This window comes from Petaurus breviceps, unplaced genomic scaffold, assembly GCF_028583685.1.
Source record: "Petaurus breviceps papuanus isolate PSGF00001 unplaced genomic scaffold, PetGlider_PUasm1.0 688, whole genome shotgun sequence".
NCBI lineage: Eukaryota > Metazoa > Chordata > Mammalia > Diprotodontia > Petauridae > Petaurus > Petaurus breviceps.
This window is the reverse complement of record NW_027186457.1, coordinates 413,258-429,971: the sequence shown is the minus strand read 5'-3', so window position 1 is coordinate 429,971 and position 16,714 is coordinate 413,258. Positions and strand designations below refer to the sequence as shown.

Genomic DNA, 16,714 nt, shown 5'->3' with positions numbered 1-16,714 from the left:
TTGTATTGGTTCCGCTAAATCTCCACCCGCTACACGACACATGTCCCACCCCCGTAGCAAGCGATTGGTTGTTGCATCTCCACCCCCTGTAGTCATTGGTCCGACTGGCTGCGGGAGACAATGAGTGGCAGCAGCCCGGCCTAGTGCTCAGTGTTGGGGCCGAAGTCGGAGCCCTGGACGCAAGCACTTCCACCACTGCCTGGGTTTAAGGAGGAGCAGGGGACCGGTAACCTGCGACGGAGGGCTCGGGACTGGACGGGGAGTACGTGCTCACTGAGCCCGGAACGACCGGGGCTGGAGGGGGGAAATTGTAGGGTAGAAGGAGCGGGGGCGCGCGTGCGGCGGGTAACTGGGGGGAACCGGGCGGGGACGCGCGTTCCGGGTGTTTTGATAACTGGGCACGCGCGGGCAGGGGCTCTCCGAGAAGGGGGCGGGAGGTGGGGGTCCGGGAGCGCGCGGCCAGTGTCCGCGGCAGAGCTGACCGGAGGCCTGGGAGCAGTGGGCAGGGGGCGGGCATGGCAAGAGCCCCTTCTCGTAGGGCTTGGAAGGCCAGGCCAAGAAGGAGGCGGCCCGGGGAAACCTGACCCCGTGGCTGCGGTGACCCTGAGACTGAGCCTGCCAGCCTAGTGTCCGCCGACCCTGGTCTGTTCTGGAAGACATTGCCTGGGTCGTGGGAGGTTCGGGCTAGGTGCGGGCGCATCTGCGGACGAGGTTCAGAAAGGGAAGCGTTTCCCGAGGGGGCTTCGAGTTAGCCCCGTATGGGTACAGTCTGAGTGGTCCCTAGAAGGTCAATTAAGGTTCAGGAGCAGAGGCAGCTTGGGCATCCTGACCTGGAGTCTACACCGGTTTTAGGTGCTCCTAAGTCGGGTAGAACATGCCCCTGAGCCCCGAAGCTATGAATAGCTAGCTAGCTGTGCCGTCCACATAGTCGAAGGCAGTACCACCACCACCAGTGCCCAACCGGCCTTCTCCTGGGGTGATCTAGCTTCATTTTCTGCTGTTAGCCTCATTCCTCCTCCCACCTCCATTGTCTAACACCTCCCGCAGCTGCAGAACCACTTGGGCATCAAACATTGGAGTGGAGCAAATGCTGTCCATGGAGCTGGTAGGTTTTCCAAGAGTTATGTAAACCCTTTGTTCATAATGCTTCCTTACCGGTGATTAATCAATCAGTCAATCAAGCTTTTGTGATTGCCTCTTTTATTATGCAAGGCTGGAGATACCCTCTGGTAGAGGAGGGGAAAAATGTATCATCCCTTTAAATGAAAGTGAAACTCATTCCCACTTGACAGACCACACCTAAAAGTCAGCTATATCCTAGCAAAGGCCAGTAAAACTCCCCGAAGCCTTGTTGAATGACTTAGCTCAAGCCAGGAATCTCAACTCCCAAGTCAGGGCTCTTCCCACTACACTGTTAGCCCCATTCCAAAAGGAAGCTGGTAATAGAGTTGAAAGTCTTAATCTGCTCAGTTAGGAAGATCTAAGTGCTAAAACAAAAATATCCCCCATTTTTACCTATTCTTTTGAGGTGGACAAGGCAGGTAGGCGGTGGTGATGGCACAGTTTGACACAGAGTACCAACGGCTGGAGGCCTCCTACAGTGACTCACCCCCTGGAGAAGAGGACTTGCTGGTGCATGTCCCTGAGGGCAGCAAGTGTGAGTCCCTGGAAAGAGGGTGTTAGGGCAGCTTGGGATGTCCCTTGGTGGGCAGGGAAGCAGTGTCCTGACTTTCTTCTCCTTATTTCCATAGCACCTTGGCATCACATTGAAAACCTTGACCTCTTTTTCTCTCGGATATCCTTTGGTGTTGGGTTATTGGGAGAGGTGACTATACCCAAATTCAGCCACTCTAAGCAAAGTCCTGAGGGGAAGGTAGGGATGGGATTGAGACTGTACTCCTAGGAGCAAAGATGGAGGATACTGAAGGGTTAAGAGGGACTGAGGAAGATGTCCTGGTTGTAGGTGATAGTGTCTTTGGGACCCACCTTTATGGGATCCTCGTCCCTCACTCACCTCAAGTGCTTTCTTAACATCCACACGTCTATAACCTGCACCAGAAGAATGGCTTTACCTGCATGCTCATTGGGGACATCTTTGAACTCATGTAAGTTGCTGTTGTATTGTTGTGGTCCTTGTGTTTGTATTAAATTCTCAAAGAAGACCATGACATCAGGGAAATGATGATGTGACTTGCAGTTGACTTGGATTTGAGTGAAGGAGGGCTGTTCCAAGGTTACTAGCCTCACTTTCACCTCCAGAGCCAACTGGGTCCAGTGTTGAGATATTCATCAGGACTACTAGAGATGGCCCAGAATGCTATGGGAGACCCTGACCCTTTTAGCCTAAGGTCTTTTCAGGTTCTCTCTTTGAGTAAGGTAATGCCCATTGGTGAATAAGCCTCTTTAAGAAGTGAGTAAAGGGGTGGTCCTTCAATTGAAAAAAAAAAAATCCAACTGGGTGGGGAAGACCCTCAGTTGCTGGCCTGAAGAGAAATATTTCCTATTTATATTCAGTCTGTGCTAGGAGGGCAGGGGCTATTGTCTTATCTGTGAGCTCTTGAGTGTATTGTTTAAGGCTTGGTCTTTGAAAAAGAAACCTAGCCAGTAAATTCCAAGTTAATGAGGCAGCTTTCAGCCAACTAAACGTACCTTCTTTTGGGCCTGGCCAAACACCCTCTGGTAAAGAGACTTACATGCTTCTCCTCCCTCTCCCTAAGTAGACTGCCTCCATTTTTACCACTGACTTCACACAGACCCTTTAACCCAAAGACAGTGGACGTGGCCTCTGAACTGGGGCCTCCTATCAGCCTCTTTCTCACCAGAGGCTTCTTTATCCTGTCCCTCACCTCCTATATGTCTTTTTCTTTTGTGTCTTTCTGGTGTTTCCCTGACACCAGGAGACAGAAGTACCTTCCTACTTATTTCTTCCTTAGGCAGTTCCTCTTTGTGGTGTCCTTTACCACCTTTCTGGTCAGCTGTGTGGACTATGACATCCTCTTTGCTAACAAGATGGTTAATCACACTCTGCATCCCAGTGATCCTGTCAAAGTCACATTGCCAGATGCTTTCCTGCCTGCCCAGGTTTGCAGTGCCAGGTAAGGGCTCTACATGATAAAGATGCTGGAAAGCTTTCCTTGTTATTTGGGCAGTGTGCTTTAGCTGGAGGAGACAGCAAGTGGACTCAAGAATTCAAAATAGCATTTTAAGCTTAAGAGACTCTTTGTCCTAACTATGCAAGACTTTACTGATAACAGAAAGAAAGCTACACCTTAACTGATGTTCCTTTCCTTTAAAGATGCCCTTTCCTTGTAAATTGTTTAATTGATGACATTGTGTTACTCTTGTGTGTAAGATATAAAATCTTCTCTGTGAAACTTACCCTTTGGGAAGAGAAGTTTTAAGTCTGAATGTCAGCCTTAGTATATGTGTATGTCACTTTCCTCTGCAATTGTAGAATAAAGATAGAACTTGTTCCTGAGCACATTTGCTTCTTTTTCCCTTAACACAGGTCGGTTCATGTTGAAGGTAAGTGGCCACCTTGGCTACTGTCATAAAGTCTATTAGGGGGCAGTTCTGTGTAGGATGCCAGCCCTGCCCTGGAACACAGGCTCAGATGTAGCAGCAGGCTTGCAGAATGGCCTTCAAGGGGAGTCTGTACAAAATGTAGGGAGGCAGGTGGGTCAGGGTGCCCCATACCTGTTCCCTTCCCCACTAGGATCCAAGAGAACGGCTCCCTGATCTCCATTCTGGTTATTGCTGGTGTCTTCTGGATCCACCGACTCATCAAGTTCGTCTACAATGTTTGCTGCTACTGGGAAATTCATTCCTTCTACCTGCAGGCACTGCGCATCCCTATGGTAAGATAGGCTCCTGGGGCAAGGATGGGAAGATGGTGGGAGGGGCAAAGGCACTCAGCTTCCTGGGCCATCGCCCTTGCCTTTTTCAGTCTACGCTTCCGTATTGTACATGGCAAGAGGTACAGGCACGGATCGTGCAGACGCAGAAGGAGCACCAGATCTGCATCCACAAGCGGGAGCTGACAGAGCTTGACATCTACCACCGCATCTTACGCTTCCAAAACTACATGGTGGCACTGGTCAATAAGTCACTTCTGCCACTGCGTTTCCGGCTGCCTCTCCTGGGGGAAGTTGTGTTCTTCACTCGTGGCCTCAAGTACAACTTTGAGCTCATTCTTTTTTGGGGTCCTGGCTCCCTGTTTCTTAATGAATGGAGCCTTAAGCCTGAGTACAAGCGAGGTAGTCAGCGTCTGGAGCTGGCCCAGCGACTTAGCAACCGCATCCTCTGGATTGGCATTGCCAACTTCCTGCTCTGCCCCCTCATCCTGATCTGGCAGATTCTCTATGCCTTCTTCAGCTACACAGAGGTGCTGAAACGGGAGCCGGGGGCCCTCGGTGCCCGCTGCTGGTCCCTTTATGGTCGGTGTTACCTTCGCCACTTCAATGAGCTGGAGCACGAGCTGCAGTCGCGCCTCAACAGGGGCTACAAGCCAGCCTCCAAATACATGAACTGCTTTCTTTCTCCACTCCTCACGCTGCTGGCCAAGAACGCCGCTTTCTTTGCCGGGTCCATCCTGGCGGTGCTCATCGCCCTCACCATCTACGACGAAGATGTGCTGTCTGTAGAGCACGTGCTCACAACCGTCACGCTCTTGGGAGTTGCTATCACTGTCTGCAGGTGTGTGGGGGTGGCCCAGGATCGAGGGGAGAGATGTCAGCTGGGGTAGCTTTGGAAGGGGAGGGTCTCTGCTGTATGTAGGTAGGTAGGGGATAGAGAGTGATTACCATGACTCATCTCTCTTCTAGATCCTTCATACCTGATCAGCACATGGTGTTCTGCCCAGAGCAGCTGCTTCGAGTAATCTTGGCTCACATCCACTACATGCCTGACCACTGGCAGGGCAACGCCCACCGCTCTCAGACCCGTGATGAGTTTGCACAGCTTTTTCAATATAAGGCGGTGAGGAGTGCTGAGGTTGGGCCTAGAATAGCAGTCAAGGGAGGAGCCCCCAGGTCTCTCCTGAGCCTTTGCTGGCACCTGATCCAGCCCCTTCCATTTCAGGTATTCATTTTGGAGGAGCTGCTGAGTCCCATCGTCACTCCTCTGATCTTAATCTTCTGCTTGCGCCCACGTGCCCTAGAAATAATTGACTTCTTCCGAAACTTCACGGTGGAAGTTGTTGGAGTTGGGGATACCTGCTCTTTTGCTCAGATGGATGTACGACAGCATGGTCATCCTCAGGTGATGGAGGGAGAGTGCCCGTGGACATCCCCAACATTGCTGGTTGTCCCCCCAGCAGGTTACAGAGCCTCTGATTGGCTGCCCACTGGGCAGGGGGAGGCTGTTCCAGCAAGAGCAAGTGGAGGGGTTCGTATGTGGGGAGACCCATAGCTTCTCTAAATCACAGTTTCTTCCATCCACAGTGGATGTCTGGGGGCCAAACAGAGGCCTCAGTTTACCAGCAGGCAGAGGATGGGAAGACAGAGCTGTCACTTATGCACTTTGCCATCACTAATCCTGGCTGGCAGCCACCTCGTGAGAGCACGGCCTTCCTGGGGTTCCTCAAGGAACAGGTTCAGCGAGATGGAGCTGCAGCTGGGGTCCCTGCAGGGGGACCCCTTCCTGAAAATGCCCTCTTCACTTCTATCCAGTCCTTACAGTCTGAGTCAGAGGTATGTCTTGAGGATAAGAAGGTGTCTATGTATGAGCCCCAGGTGGTTTGGGTTGGCAAAGAAACCCACAGACCCCACCTGGTGCATACAACGTCAGAGCCTCATCCAGTTCAGCCTTCATTGTACAGAGGGTGCCTATGGACATCTAGAATGGGGGAGACATGATTAGAGCCAGGCTTGGCTCTCCTACCTTCTTCTAGGGGAGAGAACCTTGGAAAATGAGGGAATCCATCTCATCCTCCAGATCTTCTAAACTTACTCTTCATCTTCTTTGCAGCCACTAAGCCTGATTGCAAACGTAGTGGCAGGTTCATCATGCCGAGGTCCTCCACTGTCCCGGGAGCTGCAGGGCTCCAGGCATCGGGCTGAAGTTGCCTCTGCCCTTCGTTCTTTCTCTCCACTGCAACCTAGCCAGGGCCCCACAGCCCGAGCGCCTGGTACTCTGAGTGGCTCCGGGTGAGCAGAAGTGAAGGGCAGAGCTCATCAGCCGGCTCTCCTTTGGGGAGGGGAGGGTGGAGAGAAGAGAGCACTGCTTTGGAGAAGCAGACTCCTCAGGCTCTAGTGATAAGAATTGTGTTTTGGGGATCTGGGGGACAGAGTGGATGCCCGGACAGCCAGTTCTGGAAGCAGCGTGTGGGAGGGGCAGCTGCAGAGCCTCGTGCTGTCTGAGTATGCTTCCACAGAGATGAGCCTTCATGCCCTCTACATGCATCAGGTTAGTAGGCTGGGACTGGAGGCACAGGGTTGGAAACCTAAGGCAGGGGGCTAGGAACCAGCAGCAGTCCAGGGAATGGCAAACCGGACAACAGAAGGGTCATTGAGAATGGGCCTTTTCCTCTGATGCCACGCTGATCGAGCCCCTTAATGTCCATAGTTGCACAAACAGCAAGCCCAGGCAGAACCAGAGCGGCATGTATGGCACCGACGAGAGAGTGATGAAAGTGGGGAAAGTGCCCCTGAAGAGGGAGCAGAGGGGTCCCGGGCACCTCCCACTCTCCCACGTTCTGCCAGCTACCCTTGTGCTGCTCCTCGGCCTGGAGCCCCAGAAACCACTGCTCTACAAGGGGCCTTCCAGAGACGATATGGGGGCATTACAGGTAGGAGATGGCTTGAGGTGAGGTCGAAAGAGTCCATTGAGGAGGGAGGAAGAGGCTTTGGGAGCAAGGGACGAAGGAAAACCCGAGTCCTGGACTCTGTTTCTTACACTTGAACATCCCAAGTTCATGAGCAAATCACTTACTGCCTTAGTCTTTTCATCTGTAAAATGGCAATACTGGGGATAACGATTTGTAGAGTAGTTAGGATGGAGTTCAAGTGAGAGTCTGCATGCATGAAGCACTCTGAAAACTTCTAAGCATGCTGATCTGAATATCAGCCTTTATTCATACTTGCCGTCTTGGCTGTGGTTTTATTCTGTAGATTCAGGCACTGTGCCCCGGGCTCCCTCTCATTTCTCCCGCCTCCCCCTTGGGGGATGGGCAGAAGATGGGCAGTCAGCAGCAAGGCACCCTGAGCCTGTGCCAGAGGAGGGCTCTGAAGATGAACTGCCACCCCAGGTACACAAGGTAAGGGCTGACACAAGACAGAAGATCACCAGGTTCCCAGAACAAAAAGGACCAAAGGCTAAGGCAGGGGACTTCCCCACTTAAAGAAGGACAACTTTTTCCATCAGGATAATTGTCCACACAGTGCCTAGCATGGAGGAGGTGCTCACTTGCTCACTTTTGGAATACTGCAAAATCATATTGGCAGTTTTTTCTTTCACAGACTTAAGAATATAGCTTTTCTATCCCTTTAACTATCAAAGGAATGGGAGAATTTCAGACCTACCTCTGAGCCAGTCTTCCTCTCTTTCTCTTCTCTGCAGGTGTAGCCAAGGCTGAGGAAGGCCCAGGGCCTCACTGAACAGAAGCTGTCCTTGCCCACCACGTGGCTGAGATCAGCTGAATGGGAGGACTTCCTCTGGATTTGCTTACCTGGCTCTGAGCGGGGGCCAAGGGAGATGCCAACTCTATACTCAAAGTAGTTCCAGAGAGTGGGAGGCCGGCCCTGGCAGCTGGAGGGCCCAGGGACACTGGCTCTGTCCCCACCACTGGGCCCTGACTGCTGGCCCCACACCCCCATCCTCTCCAAGTGTGGTGCTAGGAACCAGCCCCAAGTCCCCGGCCACAGCACTGCCACCTCTCCCCTGCTGCTCCCCCTCCCCTGCCCAGACCATGCCAACTGGGGTGCCGTGCCAATTGTCAAGAGGCTGTGCCTAGGTCCTCCCCACTCCTCATTTCGGTGGGAGGAGGGGAGCTGAGTGACTGAGGACCGTGTCCTGCCCTCCCTCCCAGCCCTGCCTGCTCCCTTGCTCCCCGGGGCTTGTGTGTTTGCCCCAGCTAGGGCTTGGCTTTTGCTTTGCACAGCTCCCTCTGGCCCAGACCGGCCCTCGAGACACTGGGGGAAGGCTTCGTGTTTTGGGTTTGTTTTTTGTTTTTTATTCTGGGAGCTGGACCTCTGGGCTCCTGACTTCCTAGGGTTTGGACCTTCCCCCTTCATAGATGGGCCTCTCGAAGCCTCCCGTAGGTCCTTCCATTCCAAGTCCTGATGCTGCTGCTGGTCGCCCCCTGTCTCCCCCTCCTCCCCCCCGCCCCTGCCCGGAATCCACTGCTTTGGAAGTGGGGCAGGCTCTGCTCCTGGATTTGGAGTACCCACCAAGACTACAGTTCTCGGCATGCAGCGCGCAGGGGCGGGGTCGCCGTTCCCCTCAGGCCCCTCGCCGGCGTGTTGCATGCTGGGGTTGTGTGTGTGTATGTGTGTGTGTGTGTGTGTGTGTGTGTGTGTCTATGCTTGGCACCTGTAACCACCCACCGACTTGCTATGGTGACTTTGGGGTTCGGAGTGGCGGAGCTCGCCCTGAAGGGCCGTGTACAGCTGGACGGCATTGAATAAAAGAGGGACTTTGATTCGGTTGTGGTTCCTTCACTGTCTGGCGTCCCTAGCGGCGCTCCCCTTTTCCGGCCCAGCGCCGAACTCTCCCTCTCGGCCCGCCCCACAGGCAGGGTAAGGTAGGGAAGAACGAGCCCGGCAGGGAGTAGTCTTGGGAGTTATCTGGAGAACCGGTAGTGGAGAGGGTGTGCGATCGGTCGGTTTTCACATCCGGGATACCCAGGCTCTAGGCTAGCTCCATCACGTGACGCAGCGTTGCCTTTCTCCTCTCCTTATTTTGGTTCCGCCGCGTGCAGTGTGACCTCCACCCCTCCGGCAGAATTAGCCAATAGGACGTCTCTAACGGAACCTGGGGGTGGGGCGACGGGTCGTGGCGACCCGAGGTGCCGAGCCTCGCCCGCCCGGGTCCGGGCGGGACAGTCCCGGGAGGCGGCTAGGGTGGGTGGGCAAGGCCGAAGTGGGAGCGCGACCCGGGGGAGACCCGGGCCCAGGACCCAGACGCATGCGTTGTCGCTGAACGACGGGGCCCGGCCATGCCGAGGCTGGACAGCTATTGCGGGGCCGAGGGGCCGCTGAGCCCGCGCTGGACGAACGGCGGCCTGAGCCCCTGCTTCTTCTTCACCACGGCGCCCGCCGCACTCCTGGGGCTGGGGACCATGGCCCTGGGCCTGCGGCTGTGCGCACCGCGGGCCCAGCCGGCCTCGGGGTCGGGGCCGGGCCGGGCCGCGCGGGGCCTGTTGCCGGGGCTGCAGCTGCTGCTGGGCGGGCTGCAGCCGCTGCTGCCCCTGGCGGCGCTGACCGCCCGGGCGACGGCCCCATCCAGCGCCCTGCTCCCGGGCTACGTGCTGCTCGGGGGCCTGCTGGGGGCCGCCGCCGGGGCCTGCGCGCTGGCACTGCAGCTGCTGGAGCGGACGTCGGCCGCGGGCCGGGCCGGGCACAGCGCCGTCCTCCTCCTGCTGTGGGCCGCGGCGTTGGCAGCCGAGAATCTGGCCCTGGTCTCCTGGAACAGCCCGCTGTGGTGGTGGTCCCGGCGTAGCCAGGGGCAGCAGGTGGGGCAGCTCCCTGGGCAGGGCTGGAAGGGGCTGGAGTGCTGACTCACCGTGACTCGGGGCTCGGCGCTTCCCTCCAGCTCCAGCGCGTGTCTGTCTGTTCCAGGTGCAGTTCGGCCTGTGGGTGCTGCGCTACCTGGTCTTCTTGGGGCTCCTGGCCTTGGGGCTCTGGGCCCCCGGGCTGCGGCGCCCCACCTATGCCTTGCAGGTCAATGGAGAGGAGCGCGACGTGGAAAGCAGCCAGGTGCACCCACGCCCCTGAACCCCCGGGCGCCTCGTGTTCCCCTGAGGCTGGGCCCTTCCAAGCAGCCTGCGAACGGTCACTGCCGGGGCGCCCCCAAGCAGAGGAGAGGCAGGGGGGCTGCAGATACCCTTCCCCGGGCCGAGCTTTATCTCCCGCCTTCCCGAGTTTAGCCCTCCTGCCGACCCTGAATCCCAAACTCTCCCTCCACAGCCTTTGCCAACCACAGGCTCCTCCAGACGCCCTTCCACTTGGCGAGATCTCGGTCGGAAGCTCCGGCTGCTGAGTAGCTACCTGTGGCCCAGGGGAAGCCCTGCTCTGCAGCTCCTTGTGCTAGTTTGCCTGGCCCTCATGGGCTTGGAGCGTGGACTTAATGTGCTGGTCCCGATCTGTTACAGGGACATTGGTGAGGGGAGGCCTAGGGAGAGAGTGGGGTGGTGCGCCTCCTCTCCCCCTCCCCACCAGTATTTCTAATGTTCTCTGCCCCGTTGTATCATACTTTTCTGTGTACCTCTCTGTCTTACACACACACATATACATCCTGGCTTCCCCCAGGGCCAATTAAGCTTTCTTTGATTCTACTGCATTTGGCAAGTAGTGGGCATTTAATTGTGGAAGTGAATTGAACCGAACGTGTTGGTCAGTTCCGGTTCTAGAAACCTGTACCAAACACCTACTATTTCTTGCAAAAGCGGATCAAGGAGGGGTGTGGGGATCTAGAGGAGGGAGAGATCAGTTGTGCCTATGAAGACCAGAGAAGTCTTCATGGAAGAGGGCGAATTTGAATTGAAAAATGATCATTATTAGTGGAGAGGATACCTGAAGCAGAAAAAATGATATGGGTGAAGGCATTTGGGCACAAGGGCAACAGATGCATCGAGTACGTTTAGAATATAGGGTAGGAATGGAGTCCTGGTCCTACATTAGATGGTGAGGAAGAATCCTTGTGATAATAACTTGGAAGAGGAGGATAACAGGGAGCCCCTCCTAACACCAGGGTGGTGGGGAGGCAGGAATAGCCAGTTTCTCAAGACATTTCCCCTAGAGTGGCTACCAATGGGTACTGACTTTGTTTTTCCATAGTGAATGCACTAACTGCAAAGGCCCCTTGGAGCTCTCTGGCCTGGATTGTCTGCACTTACGTCCTCCTCAAGTTCTTGCAAGGGGGCGGCACTGGCAGTACTGGTACAGTAGTTACCCTCTGAACCTCCCCCCTGTTTTAGGAGCCACAAACTGCCCTCCATGATTGTCCTTTCCTCCTCCCTTGAACTCAGTTTCATGGGGGTTTTTTGAAAAATAAATATACCCTACTTCCTGGCTTCAGGCCATCTCATCTCATGTGCATGTTCCTCTCCAGGATTTGTGAGCAACCTACGAACGTTCTTATGGATCCGGGTACAGCAATTCACAGCACGTCAAGTAGAGCTGCGCCTTTTCACCCATTTGCATGGGCTGGCTCTGCGTTGGCACCTGGGACGACGGACAGGGGAAGTGCTCCGAATTGTTGACCGAGGCACAGCAAGTGTCACTGGGCTGCTCAGGTAGAGATATGGGCAGGATTCGAAGGAAGAAAGGATAGAGAGAGAATCCTGGGAGAAGCAGGGCAGGGATTTGGGACTGCCTCCTCCCTCTCCCTCCATCCTTCACTCTCTTTGTCCCCATTTGGCAGCTACCTGATATTTAACATCTTACCAACCTTGGCTGACATTATCATTGGCATCATCTACTTCAGCATGTTTTTCAATGCCTGGTTTGGCCTCATCGTCTTCGTATGCATGACCCTCTACCTCAGTGAGTTCCCATTCCTTGAGTCAAGGTTGAATGGGGGGGGAAGGGCCAATGATTGCCGATAGGATCTTACTACTTACTAATGAGGAAAGTCACCATGACCTTCACTGTGATTTTCCTGATGGTCATCAGTTGAATTCAGGGATGGAGTTGTGAGGAGAGAGATAATGAATACTTTTTGCTGTTAAGTCTGGTGCAGGCCCAGGGTCAAGGAGAATCAATTCGCAAACAGCATGTGTTTGTTCTTTCATGAAATTATGTTTACTCCACCGTCTTGGCTCTGGCCCCATAAAATTACTCAAAAAATATAAAAGGTGCTCAGTAAATGTGTGAGATGCCATTGGCGGGTGGGATATGCAAAGACACAGCCATGTCTGCTTAGTGCCTTTTGTGAGGCATCAGCTCACCCTGTAATCATTTTAATCGTGTGATAAGTGGTAAATACACTTGGCTGATCCTGTCCTGACTTGCTGGGGAAACTGCTGTATCTTCTCCCCTCCCCCAACTACTCCTACCACCCTCCAGCCTTGACGATTTTAGTCACTGAGTGGAGAACCAAGTTTCGCCGTGATATGAATACACAGGAGAATGCGACCCGAGCTCGAGCAGTGGACTCTCTGCTCAACTTCGAGACGGTAATGGGGCTTAGCACTCAGGACTGTACATGTGGAGTCAGCAAGTCCTGGAGCCTGGGATGATGGCAGTGTTGGGAAGAGCCGGCCTCCAGTCTGGCTCTGTTCCTTCATTCTTGCGTAGCTGCAGACGAGTCACCTCACCTCTAGGCTTAGGTTTCCTCATCTAAAATGAGGGAATTGGACTAGATAAATGACTTGTAGGGTCCCTTCCAATTTGTATCTCCTACCACGTTCTATTCCGTGGTTGGTGGGTGTGACTGGGAAGCATTGGTGGGGCCTAGAGCAAAGGCACCAGGTGCTACAGCAGGTTTTGACCTTCATAGGTGAAATACTACAATGCAGAAAGTTACGAGGTGGAGCGATATAAAGAAGCTATCATCAAGTACCAGGTGAGGCTCTGAGCACTCAGTGGGACCCCAGGGATGACAGGAGCAGCATGTGGGCTCCGTGGGCACGTGACACACCTCCTCCTTCTGTCACCCCTCCTCAGAGTTTGGAATGGAAGTCGAATGCATCACTGGTTTTGCTAAACCAGACCCAGAATCTGGTTATTGGGCTTGGGCTCCTGGCTGGTTCTCTCCTCTGTGCCTACTTTGTCAGTCAGCAGCAGCTCCAGGTGAGTGAGGCTTCAGGGAGGAGGAATGTGGAGAGAGAGGCAGAAGGGGAGGTTCTGTCTAGGTGGTAGGTGGGAAACAGGTTAGATAATTGGGAGATAGCTTCCTTGCTCATTATACCTTTTCCACTTGTTGTCTAAAGGTCGGAGATTTTGTGCTGTTTGGCACCTACATCATACAGCTCTACATGCCTCTCAACTGGTTTGGCACTTACTACAGGTAGCGTAATCCCTGGCCCCCAGACCCTTTGCTGTCTTGGTCACATCTTTCATCATCCCTCTCTCCTTTTCTCTGCTCCTTTCCTTCTCTCCCAACATATCACCTTCCCTCTCCCAGGATGATTCAGACCAATTTTATTGACATGGAGAACATGTTTGATTTGCTGAAGGAAGAAGCTGAAGTGAGTAGAGTGAACTAGACTGAGGGATGGGGAACAGTCACCATGGCTCTGCAAAGGGAGTCCTGTAGCCATAGCTATGTTCATGGTGTTCTTAGGTGAAGGATATCCCGGGGGCCCCACCCTTGCAGTTTCAGAGAGGATACATTGAGTTTGAGAACGTGCATTTCAGCTACACAGATGGGTAAGGGACCTCCCACAGCTCCTCAACACTGATGTCCTAACTCCATCCCCCTGCACCGAAAGGGAGATGCTCTAGCTCTTCCCCCATCCCCACGGAATCCCTAACCAGTACTCTCCTCATTGGCATTTTCTGCCCCTATCTTCTCTCTTTAAGGGAGAGAGGGGAGGAGTGAAGTGAGAAGGTTATGACCCAATAGCTAACCATCTCTGTTCTCCCAGGCGGGAGACTTTACAAGATATCTCCTTTGCTGTGATGCCTGGACAGACACTAGCCTTGGTAAGGAGAGATGTACCCTCTTTTTCCCTTGCCTCACCCCTTTTTCCTTAGCCTTATCCAGTGTGGTACAGTGGAAAAACAGGTCCTGACTCCAAACCACACTGCCTCCTCTCCAAGCCTCATTTTCCACATTTGTAAAATGAGAATAATACAAACCTGTTCACCAGGTTGTGATGAAGAAAGCCCTTCCTGAGAGTACATAGTCCCTGATTCCCTCCTGGGGTCTAGATATGTTGGGTGGGAACAGGACAGAATTTGTGTGGGTCTCCTGAGAGGGGAATGGAGAAGTCACAGGATTGTGAGTAGGGGCAGGGGGTGGCAGTCAGGGTGGGTCTGGTGTCTTCTGTGGGGCTCAGTGTGTTTCTGTCACTTCTTACATGACAGGTGGGGCCCTCAGGGGCAGGAAAGAGCACTGTCCTGCGCCTACTGTTTCGTTTCTATGACATCAGCTCTGGACACATCCGCATAGATGGACAGGACATTTCACAGGTGAGTGCAGAAGAGGGACCTATAACAGAGGCTAGAGGTCATTTCCTATTGGGTTCCCAGGGAAGTGGTTAGAGGCATTGTCTGACTAGGAACAAGGTGGACCTTAACCTTCCCAGCCCCAGAGTGACCAAGGCCTTGACAGTCAGGATAACCATTCTCTTGGCTTCAGGTGACGCAGTCTTCACTTCGTTCCCATATTGGAGTCGTGCCTCAGGACACAGTCCTCTTCAATGACACTATTGCTAACAACATTCGATATGGCCGAGTCATGGCTTCAGACTCTGAGGTGGAAACTGCTGCCCAGGCTGCTGGGATCCACGATGCCATCCTGGCCTTCCCTGAAGGTGGGAGTCCTTCCCCAGAACTGACCCCTGCCCAGCCCTCCACCTTCTTAGCCACTAAAGGGCTTTACCACCCCCCTGCTTTTCTTCATTGTTGTGAGTCCTCGGGCTTTATTAGTATTTTCTATGTTCCAGGCATTGTGCTAAGTGCTGGTATAGGTGGTGTAGTGGAAAGAGGGCTGGGCCTAGAATTGGGAAGACCTGAGTTCATATCTGACCTCTGAGCAAGTCACAAACCCATTTACCTCAGTTTCCTTATCTGTAAAATGGAGATAACAATAAGTCCTACCTTCCAGGGTTGTTGTGAGGATCATGAAGTAATAATTATAAATGCTTAGCCCAGGGCCTGGCACATTTAGTTGTTCAATTGTGTCCAACTCCTCATGACCCCATTTGGGGTTTTATTGGCAAAGATATTAGAGCGATTTGTCATTTTTTTCCCCAGCCATTTTACAGATGAGGAAACTGGGGTAGATAGAGTTAAGTGACTTGCCCAGGGTCACACAGGCATGAAATGTCTGAGGTCAGATTTGAATTCATGAAGATGAGTCTTTGTGACTCCAGGCCTGGCACTATATGGCCCCACCTATCTACTTCTGACACATAATAAGTGCTATGTGAATATTTCTGAGTATTATGGCTATTAAATAAAAAAAAAAATTCCTGCTTCAAGGAATTCACATTATAAGGGGGAAAACAATGTTTAAATGCCCAGATAGATACAAGATAAATACAGAGTGAGCGGAGTCTTGAAGGGATTCAGGGACATGACGAGGAACAGATGAGGTGGGGAATCATTCTCAGCAAGGAGGACAGACCAAGTGCTGTGTTGTGGGAACAGCATGTCAGCCATCGTGGCAGGAGAAGGGAGGAAAGGGTGAGAGGAGGGGCAAGACCTTGGCCCAGGCCCAACCCTGCTCTGGTTCTTCTCCACTGTGGGCATCATGAGAGACACAGTTCTGCCTCTGGGGAAAGCGGAACACTGACCAGAGGCAGGCCGGGGGTGTCTGCAGGCTATGAGACCCAGGTAGGTGAGCGAGGGCTGAAGCTGAGTGGAGGGGAGAAGCAGCGTGTGGCCATTGCCCGCACCATCCTCAAGGCTCCAGACATCATTCTTCTGGATGAGGTAAGACTCCTAGATGGCCCTTGACCCTTAGCCCAAAGTCCTTTTTTGTCCTTGCCCTGTCCTCTCCATGACTCACCAGCCCACTCAGTATTCCTTCCTATCACAAAAGCCCCAGCCTCTTTGGGCAGCTTCCCTAAAATCAGTCTGGCAGAGATTAGTGTGCCAGCTTCTTGTCTGTAGGCAACGTCAGCGCTGGACACATCGACTGAGAGGGCCATCCAGGCTTCCCTGGCCAAAGTCTGTGCCCTGCGCACTACCATCGTGGTAGCACACAGGTATGGAACTGGGGTCAGTGGGAGATGGGCACTCTTCCTGGGGGGAGGGGACTCTGCTCACTAGTATCTCTGACTTCCCAGGCTATCTACAGTGATCAATGCTGACCAGATTCTAGTGCTCAAGGATGGTTGCATTGTAGAAAGAGGAAGGTAAAGATCATATTTTTTATCGATGTGTTTGTTTTGCAGCTATATCCCTCCCCTCCCCATCAAGCCACCCCTTTTAACAGAGTTGAAAATCTCGAGGAAAAAGAGTTCAGCAGCACCAACTAACACATTAACTGTGGAATCTCCTTCCTAATATCATTCTTGGGGACTCAAGAAAAGGGAGGGATCCGTGGGACAAGATGATTAAGTACTAAACAACTGTGACCTTTATTCTTTTCCTCCCTGTCCTAGGCACGAGGCCTTGCTGGCCCGAGGAGGGGTATATGCTGACATGTGGCACCTGCAGCAGCAGGGACAGGATGAAGAAGCAACGGAAATCACAAACAGCCAGCCACCGAAAGGGGATCCGCAGCCCCCAGGACCCTAAGAAAGGCTGGGGGAAGCACCTCCCTCAGTACGGCCATCCCACTTTACCCTGTTCTTGGGGTACACTTGTGGGAATACCTCACTCAGCAGGGGAAATGGGACCTCAGAAATAAATATGGAGTGAAACCTGAGCTAGAGACTCTA

The 16,714-nt window shown here is 53.3% G+C and overlaps 2 protein-coding genes across 5 annotated transcripts; both read left to right on the top strand.

Annotated features, from left to right (window-relative positions):
• Positions 1–102: 102 nt before the first annotated feature.
• On the top strand, positions 103–8,638 carry ATG9A (autophagy related 9A). Of its 3 annotated transcripts, none has more exons than XM_069104468.1 (16): positions 103–262; positions 1,048–1,105; positions 1,529–1,657; positions 1,752–1,795; positions 2,041–2,105; positions 2,934–3,095; positions 3,716–3,857; positions 3,947–4,695; positions 4,824–4,977; positions 5,080–5,259; positions 5,442–5,690; positions 5,968–6,146; positions 6,288–6,405; positions 6,565–6,787; positions 7,110–7,255; positions 7,558–8,638. In XM_069104468.1, exons 3-16 carry the CDS (start codon positions 1,555–1,557, stop codon positions 7,561–7,563), a joined length of 2,520 nt encoding a protein of 839 aa, XP_068960569.1. In that variant the 5' UTR covers positions 103–262; positions 1,048–1,105; positions 1,529–1,554; the 3' UTR covers positions 7,564–8,638. The 3 variants fall into 3 exon arrangements, with proteins under 3 accessions (XP_068960569.1, XP_068960570.1, XP_068960571.1); XM_069104469.1 differs by having other exon boundaries at positions 115–226; XM_069104470.1 differs by lacking the exons at positions 103–262; positions 1,048–1,105; positions 1,529–1,657; positions 1,752–1,795 and having other exon boundaries at positions 2,938–3,095.
• A 291-nt stretch (positions 8,639–8,929) lies between these two features.
• On the top strand, positions 8,930–16,701 carry ABCB6 (ATP binding cassette subfamily B member 6 (LAN blood group)). Of its 2 annotated transcripts, XM_069104466.1 has the most exons (19): positions 8,930–9,670; positions 9,777–9,914; positions 10,125–10,317; positions 10,995–11,096; positions 11,269–11,452; positions 11,581–11,702; positions 12,225–12,334; positions 12,658–12,723; positions 12,825–12,950; positions 13,091–13,167; positions 13,285–13,348; positions 13,444–13,529; positions 13,748–13,805; positions 14,190–14,294; positions 14,464–14,638; positions 15,649–15,761; positions 15,942–16,036; positions 16,118–16,186; positions 16,436–16,701. In XM_069104466.1, exons 1-19 carry the CDS (start codon positions 9,155–9,157, stop codon positions 16,569–16,571), a joined length of 2,535 nt encoding a protein of 844 aa, XP_068960567.1. In that variant the 5' UTR covers positions 8,930–9,154; the 3' UTR covers positions 16,572–16,701. The 2 variants fall into 2 exon arrangements, with proteins under 2 accessions (XP_068960567.1, XP_068960568.1); XM_069104467.1 differs by lacking the exons at positions 13,444–13,529; positions 13,748–13,805 and having other exon boundaries at positions 8,931–9,670.
• Positions 16,702–16,714: the final 13 nt, after the last annotated feature.

Coding starts and splice junctions, on each gene's coding strand:
- ATG9A (XM_069104468.1), top strand. CDS start 1,555: ATGGCACAGTTTGACACAGAGTACCAACGGCTGGAGGCCTCCTACAGT. Junction 1,796..2,040: donor TTGACCTCTTTTTCTCTCGG/ATATCCTTTGGT, acceptor TAACATCCACAC/GTCTATAACCTGCACCAGAA. Junction 6,406..6,564: donor ATGCCCTCTACATGCATCAG/GTTAGTAGGCTG, acceptor TAATGTCCATAG/TTGCACAAACAGCAAGCCCA.
- ABCB6 (XM_069104466.1), top strand. CDS start 9,155: ATGCCGAGGCTGGACAGCTATTGCGGGGCCGAGGGGCCGCTGAGCCCG. Junction 13,349..13,443: donor TGCTGAAGGAAGAAGCTGAA/GTGAGTAGAGTG, acceptor TGGTGTTCTTAG/GTGAAGGATATCCCGGGGGC. Junction 16,037..16,117: donor ACCATCGTGGTAGCACACAG/GTATGGAACTGG, acceptor CTGACTTCCCAG/GCTATCTACAGTGATCAATG.